Source organism: Telmatherina bonti (assembly GCF_933228915.1).
Source record: "Telmatherina bonti genome assembly, chromosome: 1".
In the NCBI taxonomy this organism is placed as follows: Eukaryota; Metazoa; Chordata; class Actinopteri; order Atheriniformes; family Telmatherinidae; genus Telmatherina; species Telmatherina bonti.
In genome coordinates, this window is record NC_136619.1 from 23,308,013 (window position 1) to 23,324,274 (window position 16,262).

The 16,262-nt window shown below is 35.9% G+C and overlaps 1 protein-coding gene across 1 annotated transcript in view; it reads right to left on the bottom strand.

The window, feature by feature from the left end:
- The window catches only part of tcf25 (TCF25 ribosome quality control complex subunit), a 19,099-nt gene extending 3,162 nt beyond the window's left edge, over positions 1-15,937 (bottom strand). The window contains exons 1-17 of the mRNA XM_079238831.1: positions 15,595-15,937; positions 13,517-13,660; positions 13,350-13,415; positions 12,992-13,113; positions 12,266-12,331; positions 12,108-12,190; positions 11,005-11,135; positions 8,629-8,728; positions 6,482-6,575; positions 6,274-6,366; positions 4,016-4,121; positions 3,760-3,919; positions 3,507-3,594; positions 3,078-3,236; positions 2,801-2,891; positions 1,860-1,939; positions 1,673-1,748 (exon numbers count right to left, since the gene is read on the bottom strand). Coding sequence (XP_079094957.1) covers positions 1,673-1,748; positions 1,860-1,939; positions 2,801-2,891; positions 3,078-3,236; positions 3,507-3,594; positions 3,760-3,919; positions 4,016-4,121; positions 6,274-6,366; positions 6,482-6,575; positions 8,629-8,728; positions 11,005-11,135; positions 12,108-12,190; positions 12,266-12,331; positions 12,992-13,113; positions 13,350-13,415; positions 13,517-13,660; positions 15,595-15,825 — 1,890 coding nt within the window. The 5' untranslated portion in view covers positions 15,826-15,937. The remainder of the gene's footprint in view (positions 1-1,672; positions 1,749-1,859; positions 1,940-2,800; positions 2,892-3,077; positions 3,237-3,506; positions 3,595-3,759; positions 3,920-4,015; positions 4,122-6,273; positions 6,367-6,481; positions 6,576-8,628; positions 8,729-11,004; positions 11,136-12,107; positions 12,191-12,265; positions 12,332-12,991; positions 13,114-13,349; positions 13,416-13,516; positions 13,661-15,594) is intronic.
- Positions 15,938-16,262: the final 325 nt, after the last annotated feature.

The window sequence follows — 16,262 nt, forward strand, 5'->3', positions numbered from 1 at the left end:
GTAACTTCAGAAGCCAAAGAAATCCTATCAAGTTCAGAAAAATGGAATAAAACAGAAAAAGAATGGCTGCACCACTTGCACATATTTTTATGACATTGTAAACACACCAACTTGATTGTATAACCTGATCACCTTAATGAACTGGAAAAGCACTCGGAGAGCGCAAACCTCTGCAAAGGGCCACAGTTCTAAAAAGTTCCTGGATCCAAACGGTGATACAGATCACCATCAAAATTAAATCAGTTCTTCTTTTTCACATTTCAAACAACTCCTAAAAATTTAATGAAAATCCATCCACAACTTTTTGAGTTATACCGAAAACAAACAAGCAGATAAACGCCGGTAAAAACATAACCTCCTTGGCGGAGGTAACGATAAATAAGCTTCATTTTTAGCAAGGACACAGCAAACTCAAACAACTTTACACTTACATGTGATTGTTATATTCTTAACTGACACAGGAAAATGGAGGACAGAATTAACTGTAAAAAGGTCATATGCCTGCTTAGATCATTTTCAGCTGTCTTACCTCCAGGCTAACCATGAGTCTTTGGAGGAAATGTTCCATCAGTCAAGGATGTGTGTTAAGATATTTTCCCAGAGCTTTAAGCAGCTCAGATGCTTCCACAAGCCCTGCAGGGTGCTGCGACTAAATGGGTACCTGTGTGATATGTGAACTTAAACTAACCAGAGAACAGGGTGCTTTACAGCTCTGCAGCACTTCTTATTCTGTTCTTGAAAACGAGCAAAAGCCACAGCATGTCTTAGCAAAGGAGGAAATTCTTTGAAGCTACGTCATCTCATTATAATAAAAAAAAATAAAAAATAAAAAAGCATTTAGTCAGAAATTTTTGTTTTTAGTTCAGTAACTAATCTGTTTCATATTAAAAGTATCATAACATGGAGATTAGGCAAAGTTTGTTTTTCAAACATACTTTAAAAACAATCCTAAACAACCTACACCCTGTGGATGACGGAGGGCACATTCCACATACATATTTATCTCCTTTACTGTTGCTGTTGGTATTTTTCCAAAGCTTCATGAACCTCCTCCTTTTGTTTCAACTGAAGCTCAAGGCTTGTATGTTGAAGCTAAAGCGCCGTTGCTCCCTTGTTCTTGAAAAAGCTGCAACACAACACTCAGCCTGAATGAAACAACAATATCAGGAAACCTTTTTGAGACGGAGTCACTTCACACTCTTCTAACTAGGGAGTTTATAGTGAATACAGAGACTGAACTCTGCGCTCAGAGTAACAGGATTTGTTAAGACACAAATGAGTTGTTTGTCAGACTTACAGTTGCTAATCACATGGTGTGTCCACATGAACAGCATGGGATCTTAATTAGTGTTTTCTTTTATTTAACATCTATGCAGAGATCAAGATACATTAGCACAGTTTACTCTAAGTTTGGACAGGGATAAATAAAGAATTAACAAGATAATGAGATTAAATAATATATTTGGGTTCCTGTATAAGATGCGTTTGCTCTAAATATTTAAAGCCTTTTAACCTTTTTTATTTATTTATTTAATTAAAGGTAATTAACATGGATTTAAACTCTTTAATAATAGTTTCAATAATACATAATACGTTACAAAATCCTAGAAGAATTCATTTTATCCAGAGACACCTACCCACCAAAGCTGTTCGCCTGATTTGTAAGACTCACCTGCATATTGAAGTTTGGCAGCAAAGACCGGAAAAACAGAGATAATGTACTCTCGTTAGATGCTCCGACACGCTGCCTGCATTTTTAAATTTAGAGAAAAAGAAAGCAAAAAGCATCATCCCATTAGGTATATTTATTTTGTAAGAAGTTTGATTTTATATGTACAAATAAATGGATCCACCTTTACCTCTCTGGTCGTGTATATGATATCACTGAGTCCAGTGGAGGCAGAGGGTCAAAACCCATCACAGGCTGAGTGGTTACTTCCTAAGGGCAACAAATTAATCCAAAAAGTTAGGGATCATTTCCACAAAGAGCGTGACCACCAGACACTGAACACTGTTGTGCTGCTTGAAAAAACAAAGCTGCAGAGTTAAGTTGTTTGGAAAAGATGCATGTTAAACAAAACCTGTTAAGATATCGAACATGTGCCTCATTTTACAGCACGCTGAGCTTTTTCACAACTGTAGGGAGGGTAATTACTGATCCAATGCCAGATACATTTTGGGCTAAGCGGACTAAAAAAATGTCTGGAATTTATCAATGGTAGAAAGACGAAGCCATTTTCCCAAAGCAGTCTAGTTAGAGTGGGTAACCAATAAAGAAAAACAAATTAATAACAAATAAATAAAAGTCATATGTGGTCACATTAATAAAGAATTACATCCATTTTAATTTTGGTATCACTTTCTTCTAAAACTACACCCACAGAGGTTTTCGGTAGCATGAAATCTAATTTATAAATCAGAACAAATTGGATTTGGGGAGCATGCACTCCAGTGTAGATTAACAAGACTTTATTATCTTAAATGCTCACATTGAAAACTGGAACCTTTGGCAAGCATCCCATTTTTGTCTTGTCAACAGTGACAGAGAATATTGTGCAATGTGTGAATAGCGAATGACAAAAAAAACTTGTTCACTCATCAGGAAAAATTCTGCGGCATTAAATCTGAAAATATTCAATGTACAAGGAACTCATCCCTCACAACGACGTGCACACCTTTACAGTTAGAGGAGCTTGAATTGGGCTTGCATTTTTCTGCACCCAAGTTCCATCATTATGTCAAAAACTATTAGTCGCAGGTTAATGAAAGCTGTGAAAATGCTGAACTGACGACTTCTTACTAGAGGCAAACTTGCAGTTGCTTCTTTGATTTCGGAGAGGAGGACATGGCGATGGATGTTCTTTGGTGCACTCTGGTACCTCTGTTTTCTCCTTGGACAAAAATGGGGAAGATGAAGACACCGAGGACAGTTTATCAAAATGCAGAAACAAGATGCAAAAAGGTAAGAGACAAGACATCGCTGAATAAATCCCAAATTGCTTCCGTTTAGTATATTTGAATCTTCAGTTGCTTTAAATGTTGCAATCTACAACAAACAATGCAAATGTGCAACTTACTTGTTATGGCAGTCATCCACAAGAGGATCTTTGGCATCAACTCGACGCAGCACCTCCTTCACAGATTCCTCCAGCCATAGCATGACAGCTGCCTCCCTCCAGAGATTGTATGTTCTCCCCACATACAGAGCTGTCAGCTCAGCCAGAGCAGGTGGCTGCCTAGTAACAGAGGAAGAGTGATGGAACTAAAGTTAGGGAGGCAAAACATTTCAGAAAAAAATAACAGATTTAAAAAAAAAAAAAAAAAAAAAAAAAAAAAGAGAGCTCAAAATAAAGGCCATGAAATCATCTGTAGCAGTCATTATGGATTAGTCATGGATGGATGATGTAAAAAGACCATTTATACTACGCTGTATTAATAAGGTTAACATTCATGGAAAAACGTTGAGATTGCACAACACTTCAGAGGACAAAAGGAGCATACATTACCCTATTTGACTCTTTGGACCAAAGAAGCAATGGGAGGTGACTGCGGCATCTGCCTGCACAGTGCACAGATCCAGTAAAGGTATCAACACTGTAGGAAACATATTCACAGCACCATTAGCTGGTTAAAACATCCTTTTACACTTGATAGAAGTTTTAAGTCGTTGACGTCTTCTCATTTAGGTCTTTAACAATGTAAAGAAATGCCTAAGGGACAGACACGTCCAAGTACCAATGTCCAGATGGTAATTCTTACCTCCAGGGAACATTATAAGAGCATTTTGAAGCATCTGGTTAGCTTCTTGTCTTTGTTTGTCAATTTCTTCAGGAGACATATCTTCCTGCTGACTAATATAGAAACGGCAAAGAGCCATGGAGAATGCGAAGTTTGGTAACTGAGACAGATTTCTGTGTTCCTGAAAATGAGAAATGTTTCTTTCATCAGACTCAGGAGCTCTAGCGGCACATTTGCATCTAAATATGTACATGCGGCAAGTAACTGTAGACTGTACCTCCCAGTCCTGGTAAAACTGAAGAAGAAACTTGTATTCTCTTGAACGCAGAGTCAGAAAGTCAATGAGCAGGAGCATGCAAAGTGGGTCAGAATCTGGGTCCAAACTGTGAAACAGAAAACCACAAGCAAGTGATCATTTAATGTACCAGTACCTGACAAAATAGATGCTCTGATGTTTTAATTAAAAACTCATTCCAATCTCTGAGAAAGTAGATTAAAAAACAAACTGGAATATCACGTTGGTATTAAACAGGGAAAAGGAAAATTAAAGACATTTTCCTCAGTAGCAGTGTTTTCATTCAATTTTGAATAAAATATCTGAAATAGTGTTAAATAGAAGTATTTGTATCTTCTGAGCCAGTTTAAAGACCCGGGGCATTGTGTATTCATTATGTACACGTACAAAAAGGTTACAGTCTCCACACATAGTTCAGCATGTACCAAAACGAACAGGGCATGAGAATGTGCTGGTGGTGCCACGAAGTCTCGACCAGTTGTAAAAATATGTGGATCATCCCACAAAATACCAAACCCAAAAAAAAAAAAAAAATCAGCTTTCATATTGGAAAATAGTCATTTCGTACCTCACTGCAAAATCTTTCAATTTATTAATTATTTTGTTCTGTGACTCCAGCACAGTTTGTAGGAACATGGCCATTATATCGAGGGAAACAATAGCACTGTTTGATTTACAGTGAAACTTGTGCATTCAGTACATGCACTTTCAGATTGTGCGTTTTGACCTCGTTGGGTATGAAAGGAGAGCACTAGATCAGCTCAGTTAAGGGAGCTGGAGCTCCACCACCAACTAGACCCTGTACTGTTCAACCATCTAGTTTTTTTTTTTTTTCCAACTGTATAGTTGCAGTAGTTTGATCTTCAGTGTGTCCATGACATAATGTTGGATGTGAACTTAAAACAAAGTTTGAGGCAGCACACTGAGCATGATGTCAATTAAATAAGATTGATGAAATCATACATAATAAATAATACATTTTTGTTGACTAATGATTCTGCAAATGAAATTCTGATTTTTATCTCTTACACCTTGCAGATTTATTTCCCAGCTATTACTGCTGAGTTTATTACATTAATTCATCACATAACTTACAATACAGCCGTCTAATACATTGCACAACGTAGTTTATTTGTTCCAAATCAGGTGACAGAAACATGCCAGATGATTTTATTTTTAAGAAAAGTTTTACAATTTTCTTCAAATTGATAATGGGGAAAACACAATTAATGCCTTTAAAAAGGCACTGCTACTGATAGCTGACATTTAGTTTTGAGTTCAGATTTTCACCTTGATATAAATAACAAATAAGGAAGTCACAAGGAGGATACACACCAAAACATGACTGGTCAACTATTTCCTCCATACTAGATGTCGAAGCTTTGGCAAACCAGCTGACATTCCTCAGATTGAGCTTTTGGACAGAGATGGAATAAATGTATGTTTCATAACTACTCTGCTGTTTTACAAAATTACCAGTATGTTACAGTTAAATAGTCAGGAAGCTATAATTTGATATCAATCACACATAAAAGCTCAAGCGTCAACACACTAATGGCAGCAGTGGGTGGGAGCACGTTTCAATTAAATGTTCGACTGGCTGAGCCAGCAATTTGCAGGAAGTTTTGTTATGCAACAACACACACATATGGATTGTTTTTCACTTATAGATCAGACAAATGTAGAATGTTCAATCATTGTTTCTTCCTGCATCAGGCACACACTAAACTGCATGTCACTATCTCCATTTTATATAAACACATTATTATTTAACTACATAAATACCCCAATAGTTTGTACCATACGTGATCCCCAAAAGAGTTGCCAAACAAGTTTACAGGTCAGAGGATAAATACCCAACATTTCAATAAAGTGTCTTTGAAAACGTCATTACTTAATAACTTTATATGGGGGAAATTGGAGCCAATAACCACTGTGACCAAATCAAAAACTTTTATCTGTAATACTCAATAAAATTTTAAAAATTTAAGAACAAATAAAGTCACACACAAAGTCTTAACATCTTCCTTGATGTAGAAATAGTGATAGCCAAAAATGGGAGCATAGAAGAAGAAAAAAATGTTTTAATGTAATTTCTGTAACGCTCAGTTGATTAACTATTGATTGAGAAGGCATGTGTAGGTTTCTTTGAAAAATCCCCACTCATCATCATCATTCTGAATTCAATTTTTTCAATTCAAGGTGAATTGAAGTTTTTCTTAAAACTTTGGCCTTGGTACCTCAGGATGAGTTTGCAGTACTCCAATGCAGTCCGTGGGCATCCTCTTTTCTCCAGAAACATCATGTGCTTATAAAGAGCCAGATAAAAGGCTCTGCAAACAAAGATGATCAAATTACTGGATTGCTCTCCATAAAATATCATTTACGTTTGAAACAATAATCTAGGGTCAAACAAATGTTTCAGGAAGGAAAAGGAAAACAACAAACCTGTTTTCTGGTCTCAAATAATCCAGCCTGCAGGTACTTGATGTCAGGCTGAACAAAGGATGAAAAGCACACTCGAAGCTGTACAAAGCCCTTTCTGAAAATGAGCAAAAAGACATCTTAATTTTTACCTTGCTATTTCCAACAATCAAAAAATATAACTTCTTTTCACAAAGCCTCTTTAATAACAAACCACACCCCAGCTGAGGCTCGAGCCAGTGACCTTCCATCGGTGAGGTTATAGTGCTAACCAGCACCACACCAGCGTACATCCCTACTTTTCACTCACAAAGATTATGTGTTCATTAATTAGGAGACGGAGTGTACAGGAAAACAACAAGCTGTGCCAGCTATTACGTTACATACAAGGCTTCATAGATGAGGATGTGCATCCTAAAATACAAGAACTGAAAACCAGTGTCTTAATTCTGTCCTATGCTAGAGTTCGGCTGATGGCATGAAATGAAATTATCCCAGAAGAAAGACAAATGCCCTTTGTTAAATTACCCCTCTGGTCCTTAACATGGACTATTTTAGCTAACTGGTTAAGGAAAGAGCCTGTGATGATAAACATAGCATTGTGCTTTGTATGAAACATGAACTCTGACTTGCTAACAGTGGCTGTTTTGTTTATTCATGATGTGCAACAGCACGCACACACACACACACACGCACACGCACACACATATATATATACATACATACATATACACTGTATATATACACACATACATATATTCCTAGAAATAACTTCAATATTATCCCAATTCAGTATGATGAATTTAAAAATCCTACAAAAAATAGTTCGGCATTTGAAATCAACAACTTGATATGTAAGCAGTAGAAAGTAATGTCCTGCTTATGGTTAACAGCTCACTGGTATCATGTATTATTCCCAAGTCACTAAACTAGCCGCCATCAAGTCACTCCTAAAGAAAAGGACTCTAGATACCTCTATGAGTAACTATAGACCTGTCTCTAACATCTATTTTATGTCCAAGATTACTGAGAAAGTTGTGTTTAACCAGCTTAATGACTTCTTAAAGTAAGAGAAATCTTGAACCAAAATCTTGATACATTTCAGTCAGACTTCAGACCTCATCACACCACTGAAACAGCACTTCTACACCGGAGTCCAAACTAAACATGGAGAAGCAGCATTTAGCTGTTATGCTGAAAACAAGTGGAACAAATCTGGAGATGAAACTCTCACCAAATGCAGACATTTTTACATCAAGGCTAAAAACATTTCTTTTCTAATGTGTATATGTATGAAATCTGCACAGTAACTTTGATCTGATCATGGTTTTCATGATTTTAATTTATATTTATTTTTTAGACTTTTGCCATTTGTTGTTGTCTTTTATGCTTCTTTATGCCATCTGTAATGCTTTTAATGTTTTATGTAAAGCATTTAGAATAGTCTTGTACATGAAAGGTGTTATACAAATAAACTTGACTTACCATACAAGGAAACAGTGCCACACTAATCCATATATAATACAATACTCATTAATGACTGATCATCTACCTGTAGCATGTACCTGATTCACCACAGTTTAATATAGATAATAAAACTGTATAAGAATCATGCAGACTCTGCTATGACAGAAAAAAAAACATTCACAAATGGACAGTATTTGACTGGTACTCCAAGCTATGATGAAAAACAGACCTACACTAACCAACAGATAATTGTCTGAAGAGAGACTGTATTATTTCATGTTTGTGCCAAAATTTGTTGTCTATAAAAATGACAAACTTGGAAAAGAACAAACTTAAGGATCGAGCTGGGAAAAACAGAAAAGACTGTCTAACTTCACCAACCAACCAACTTCTGCTTCAGCCTGAAAACCCTTCATATGACCAACTTCAATATAAGCCATATCCGGTAGTAGTAATATTTGATAAAGGCCTAGAGATCTTAAAATTAGAACAAATCCTCAAGTTTTACTCAGATTCCCTGTAAACTATGTAACACGTTTTTTTTTTGTTTTTTTTTTTTGTTTTTTTTTTAATAACAGAGTTAAAAAAAACTTTTTTTGAGTTAAATATATTCCAATATTTTTTGTGTCATTGCTTTATATATGGTTATAGTCTGAATGTAATATTTTCATTTTGTGTTACTGAAAAGAACACCTCATACTCACCAATGAGGTCTCTGGCCATCTCCTGGTCCTCCTGAATTCGGCAGACATCAGAAAGCTGCAGGAGGGAGTCAATGTGGTATGGGTTGAGCTGGAGCAGGGCCTGGAAAGAAACGAGAAGACTACGATCAATTTGCTGGAGCTTGACAATGACAAACAACTATATTTTGGACACATTAGGGCAAGTACAACCTTACACAAAAAGGTTTTACTAGCTTTAAACAATTGTTATCGCACAGACGTGAAAAAGACAGACTAAACGCATATCCTTTCAATTTATACATTCGTCCCTAAAACTGTGGAAGTACATTGTTCAGCAGTCATGCAGTATTGACTAAGTGAAATTAATTTACTTCAAAGTATACAAGATGGTAAGTTGAAGTTTTCTCCACATACAACTTTCATTAAAAATCAATACATACTTAAAGTCAAGTATCACTAGTTCAGATTCCTGTTGTTTTTTGTTTTTTTTTTTAAATTATTTTGTTTTTACTATTTTCTTAAAATTGTTTGAAGTTTTGTTCATTTTGGATTTGACTTTTTTTCTTTTTTTTTTTTGGAAAGAAATGGAGGCTGAGGAGTGTGATTCCCCAGTAATTGGAACACACCCTCCGGTCCTCCTTCATGAAAAAGGGGACCAAGACTATACATTGTAACCGTGGAAAAGAAATCCCAAAATTTAACCAGCAGTTCTGAAATGGTTCCCCACCATAGCGAACTACATCAAACGGTAGATAGAAATGATACCTGCTGCTTTGAGCACAGCTGAGTGACTAAATCACAATATGATCTAATAAAAAAATCATTTATAAATACAAAGACAATGCTTAGCATCAAACTTCAAAAGGATTTTGAGTTTAGAGCAAAAATGATGCTTTTCCCTAAAGGCCTTTGCAGACTGATAAACCTTTGAGACCAACACTTGATTAATGTGAATGCCCACGATTTTTGCCGTGCTACTAGTCCTGCACCGTTCAAGTCACTTCAATCATTCAGATCTTAAACTGTGCAGCTCCTTCAGGACATGTGTGCTATAATTTTATTTATTTTTTTTTTTTATTGGAAATCTTTGTAGTTTTTGAGATATTTAACATTTTATGAAAATAAATTCAGCCTTTTGATTGGATGAAAGTCCTTCAAACCAAATGCGGATTGGACGTTGAAAAAAATTTCGCTCGTGGATTGGTCAGTTTTTGCATAATGAGCTGAAAATGGCTTCAACAGGGGTTCGGAGCTCTGCACCGGTTTGCAGTGTCTGGTTTGTCTCGATCCCGGTCTCCATAGTCTTTTCTTGCAAAATCTTTGAAACGCTACTCCTCCTACACCGTTTGTCTCACTTCAACCATTCAAGTATCAAACTCTTCAGCCCATGTATGTTCTACAACTTTTGGTCTTTGTAACATTTAAACTTTTTAAGTTATTCAAGTTTTTGTCAATGTATTGAAATCCGTTCCTGTGATTGGACAAAACAGAATTCAGCTCAGCGATTGGTCCATTTTGTGCACCGGGACACAGGTACACATACAAAGTACTGGTTCAAATGCAGCATTTAACATAAAGCTCCATTGTTGTTTGTCAGCTGTCGTTTGTGTGATGGCATGCAGTTCTGCAGGTTGCTCAACGTGAACTGTTGTTCCCAGCTGCGCACTTTAAGGAGCAAGGAATTTATTTGCAAATGTCACAGTTAAATATGCAGGATTTGTTCCAACAATGCTCACTGCAACATTTCAACACTTTGATGAATCTTAAATAACTTTTTTAAAAAAATAAATAAAAAAAAGTTTTTCACATTGAACAATAAAGTATGTCGCATTTTTACTAAAAATGACTAGGAGTGCTAGTGGTGTAGTGAGTTAAGTCAGTGTGCTTCAAAGCAGAGGTCCATGGGTTCAAATCCCCATGAGGGCCTGTTAGGAAAAATGTCAGTTGAGGATTTTTCTTTTTCCAATTTCTTATACTTATGCAATTTCATTTCAATCATTCAGCATAGTTCAACAAATGGGCATTCATATTTGCTATTATTTCAATAATAGTTGGTTCTACTTTGTATTGTGTCACAGACTATACTGAGCCTTCACTGCAGCCTACATGAGCAAATGAGAACATCTTGACTAGAGACAAGTCTGTGTTGCACAAATGTGTTGTGTTGTTGTCTCCTTTCAGAAATCAAACAATTGCATCAACAAGAAAAAAGTGGAAGAAATTTAAAGGTAATAAATCTGACTCCCATTCTCTGTAGTACCAGGAGAGACAGCACCATGTAAACAGGTAGCTTCTTTTCTTTAAGCACATCAATCCTGATTATACAGTAGGACATGAGAAGATAGAAATGTTTCAGTTGTCGTCGTCTTTTTTTTTTTCCTTTCTTTTTTTGTTTACCACAATGTTGTTGGGATCCATGGATTCAACAGCATCCAGGAACTTGAACTGTACTTGCTGGTAGTCTCGACTGTGCTCAAAGGTAAAGTAATGGATGCCATCCTTTGACTCCAGTAAGCACATTGAGATTCCTGAAGAGAAATAAAGCAGAGCGTTAGTTAACAGCATAAAAGTATATAAAATACAATCCACACACATCATTTTATGCACACATAATTTTCCATGATTCAACAAACTACTATTTTGAACACAAGATAGTCTGGGTAAGTGAGCAAATATATCTGAAACTCTGATCAGTGTACTATTCAGGATGAATTTGTAACTATTTTTAAACTTTAACTGGTATGACAGCCACAGTATGAACACTCGCCAAAAACACAAAGCATGAATGTCTTGTGTCTTTTGTTGTAGTCTCCTTTCAGACAACACGTGACACTGAGTGTGTTCACAATGAGGCAGCTTTTATGATGACATCAATATCCCAAAAATTTCAACCCATTTTCTGCTAACCAAATATGAAAATATACTCAGTTACTAGGATAGTTTAAGGTTCTCACCATTGATTAATCATTGCTTGTGCTTTCTGTGAATAACAAGCTAGAGAACTATTTTTCTGTGTTTAGGGCAGTAATATATCTTTCTGGTTTAAAGTATGCACAGTACTGTGACAACCCATAATAAAGCATTAAACTGCAATATAAGGGAATAAATAAATAGAATAAGTAAGCACCACTTAATCTGTTCTTTTATATTAATTTCTCTTTACAATTCTACAAGACTGAAACATGTCAATAGTAAGTACAAATATCCTCATTCAGGGAAACTGAGACATGCAGCAATATAACTTGTAGTAGAATTTCACACAGATTAAATAAGAAAAGTTAAATATAATAACCTTATAGTATAGTCTAATGTGTTTTGATGAAAATTTGAATAACATAAAAAAAAAAACGAAACAAAAAAAAAAAACGGCTTTTTAATTTAAACCTTTTATGTCTAGATCTCAGCACTATTGCTTTGAACAATGTCACAATTTAAACAAAGAAGAATTTAAGCTGAAAATGAATCACGCCATTTTAATTGTATAAACCAGAAAAATTTACCGGGGCGGCTGAAGCGAGGCCAACTGTCCTTTGGACTGGTCATCCAAGTACTTCGGTGAAATTGTCTGTTCCTCTGTCGAGGTCTGGTTTAACATTAAAAAAAACAGCTAAGCATAAATTTATTGTAAACAGGTATATTACATTAAATAATAATTTACCTTTGATCCCCTAGAACAGCTCGAGCCCCAAAATATTTCTTCAGCTCTGTCTCTGGGTTAAGATTCCTTAAGAGTAAGCACAAGAAATCACACTCGGATGGTGTAAGCCATCAGGAATCAGATCAGGAAATATATAACAATGTGTTATTAAACTGGGTGTTTAACTGTGTCCTTCATCAATGAGTTGTGGAATAAACTTTTAAGAGTTACTTGGATGCAAAATGAGAAGTAGAATTAAACAAAAGACTTCAGTGACTGCTGATCACCTGAATATTATGGACATCTTTTTGTCAGTAACAGAAGAGTTTCACAAAGTTTACACATTTAATGGAACCCCCACATCTGACAAGTGAACAGACTTCTTGCTCCATGCCAGTGAGATTAGCAAAAGCATTGCTTGCTTTCAATACTGATGTTTTCCTCTAACAGCAAAGTGAAAAAGGCTATTCTTTTATCACTGTTTGTGTGGCACTCAATTCCCACAAGTACATTTATTGAGTAGCTTACATGTTTACAAATTTGTCCTGTGGGAGTTTAGTGCCACCATGTGGTAGCTTCAAGACTATAGAACAAGTGTGTACACATCATTCACCAGATCCCATCATACCAATTTAACATAAAACCCTGGATCTATCTGGCAGCTACAAGCTCTCCCACCCATCCTCACTTTGGTCTACAAGATCATGTTTTACAGCTTGTCTGCATAGGAGGAATGTGGTTGCACACCTGTGCTCCACATGCAGCATCGTTCTTCTGTCAGAGCCTCCACAATCCTCACTTTGTAGACTCAGACTATTTGTTTGCTCCAGGTTTTCCAGCAGTAAATCAATATTATCTTCCACAGCATCCTGAAAGCAATTTAAAAACTCCATTAACATACTGTGACAACATTTACCTGCTCCTTGTTTGTTAATAAAAGCTATAATTTTTTTTATAAGTATGTAGAGTTTGGCACTAAAGAATGACTCCAAGATAATATCTGTTATATTACATAAGAAGGTGTTAAATATTAAGTGGAATGTTTTGTTCTTGTGAAACCTTCCAGCAGTTTTTAAACCAACCAAGCCAAACTTTACTAACTTACTTGTCCGTTCTCTTGAGTCACTTTTCCCTTCTTCTTTTTCTTCTTCTTTTTAACTCTTTCTGCAGACTATTAAAGAAAATACACATGATTAAAAGGTCCACTTTTAATTAAAAAGCACAAAACAAAGACTGCAGTAAGATGTCCTTTTTATATTATTTGAATTTTACCTGGACGGACACTTCGTCATCCTTTTGATCTTTCTCAGAGTCTCTGTTATTGTTCTTGACCATGCCACTTCCATTACTTTTGTTTGGTTTAGCTGATTCTTCATCAGGTGAAATTTTATCCACCTCGTTGTCTGCATCACATATCTAGTTTAAATTAAAAAAAACAAAAAACAAAAACAACAACAACATACAAGTTCAGGTGTAAGGGATAAAGTGCTGCTTACAATAAAAAGAAAAAAAAAAACAGAAATTGATCGAACATTGTAATAAACTCCTCCTATTCTTCCCTTAGACATCATAGAATATATAGATACCGTCTGTCAAAACCCATCTAGAATCAATTTTGCTCTCAGCAAAATAGTCACTCATAATTTTTGTTACAGTAATAAATAAATTCATACAGATTCCCAGTTTCGCATATATTGACAGACAAAGAAAAAGCAAAGAAAGCCATTAAAAGCTAAATTTTAAAAAATGTCAATGTGGTAAATAAAGAGATTAAACTACAATTAACCAAAACTTAAAATAGCAGTTTAGTAGGGTGAATGGATCAGTTGGAAAGTTTCTAGTTAGAGTATGAAATTACTCTGTTTATAACCTTTAGTAAACTGCACTTGTATGTTGCTTATAATAAAGGCATCCTGTAATAAAATGTTATGTAATGTTGAAGAAAACATGACCCTGTGTGTTCACCTTTTTATTCTTAGGCATCAAAACACAGTTACACTATAAAGACAGAAAAGTTTGGAAAGCTTTATATCATCTTGAACTGTGTATGCAGAATATGTTCTTAACATAAAAGAAATTTGTCATGTTATTTGAAATAACACTTCATTACTTTCTGACCTTAAATCTTTTTGGCTGTTTTAATGGCACACTAGCATTTATTATGTACATTATGTACATATTATGTATATTTGTGAGGAGACTGAGACTGGGGAACCACACTTCTGCTGAGACTGAAAAACTGCCCTTCACAATTTTCTTTTTTTTTTTTTTTTTTACCCAGACCATCACGTTATAGCTGCATTTCATGCAATTATGGTGCCTAAACATACAGCAGGAATGGGATTTCAACACACTAGTTGTTTTGAATGCACCCCAAGAGAAACCCAAAAGGACATTTTTAGAGGAAACAAAGGAAACAAAGAAAAGAAAGATAGAAAGTGCGAAGGATGAAATAAGAAAAAATATCAGACGGACTTTAATGGCTGGAGGAAGCTCAGAGAAGAGACAAGATGCAAAAAGTGTGAACATCAAAGTTCGGTAGAGCTGCTTTGAAAGAACGTTTGGCAGAGAAATAGTACATTTGGCATCTTTACATTACATGGATAAAAGCTTACAGCTTGTTTAGTCTATTTATGACATTATGACCTATCACACAATTTTAAAAATAAACAATTTGCAGATAGACTGGTAAATGGTCCAGGGTGCACTCTGAATCTGGCCTGATGGGATTGGTGGGATAGGCTCCCACTCCCCTGCAACCCTTAATGGAATTAATAGGTAATGAAAATGAGTGAATTATATTATATTATATTATATATGTTGTCCTGCATTAGTACATTCACTACATGTATTTTTGCTGTTTAGGAGAATCACTGAATGCGGGAATTTTTTCTTGCTTATCAACATCCATTCATGTATATCGCCAAATGCAGTGTTATAGCTATAGCCTATATCTTTAAATAACCTTTCATGACTACACAGCTAATAAGGTGACTCACTTCTGCAGGTCGGAATCCTGGAAATGTGACTAGTAGTTAAATAATCAAGTCTCAGTATTTAGTTGGTACACACTTTGTTGGACGGACAGTACTTTGAACCTTTGCTGACAGTTTTCTCTAAGGTTGACGGTGCACACGTTTTCTAATTTAACATACTGTTTATTAGCTGACTTCATTAGATAAATTATGGTATGTTAGTATATTTGAATTTACAAACTATAAACCAACGTCACGGGGCTAGTCTGCTTTAGCAAACAAGCTATGGGCTATGAACACTGTCAGAGAAAGTAATTACACGTTACTGAAGTGACATGTAGCTTAAGTGAAGAAGGGTAAATCCGGTGATCTTACCAGCTCATAAATATTGCTAAAGTTTTTCTGAGCCTTGTTTTTCTTTCCCTTTCGGCTGCTGCCTTTGCTGGTGGAAGGTGGAGAAACATTAGCCGTGTCCAGCTGCTTCTCCTCAGCTTCACAGTCAGCTTGCTCCTCCGGACTGTCACCCATACTTCCTAAATCCCCGAGGTCCAAGGCCTCCTGACCCCGCTGTTTCCCTCTGAGCCTTCGCAGAGCCCGGCTAGACATTTTCTACCGTGTATAGGTCACACACACTTTCTATACTTTTGGCTGAGATAGTTCGCTTGTTACCTGACAGTTATACACAGCAGTATGAGGGTGAATTTTATTGGGTTTCTCTTCTTCTTCTATTGACTCTTGTGCAGCCTCTCTGTGCAATGCTGCCCTCTGGAGGAAAGATACACTAATTGAGAGGATTGCCTTCGACATTGTAGTAAGATGTCACATAAATATATAAACAAAGAAATACAAAGTCCAGATCAAGGACAAATAAGTTGGCATTTAAATAACTGCAGTTATAAACGAAGCACACCACAAAGTCATTTCTAATTGCAAGATATTCTATTTCTTCTTTCAGAGCTGGGGCATTATTCATGATGAAATATTGTTGATTTGGCATATAGTTTCTTGTATTTATAAAATCAATTGGTTGATGTCAGGCAGAA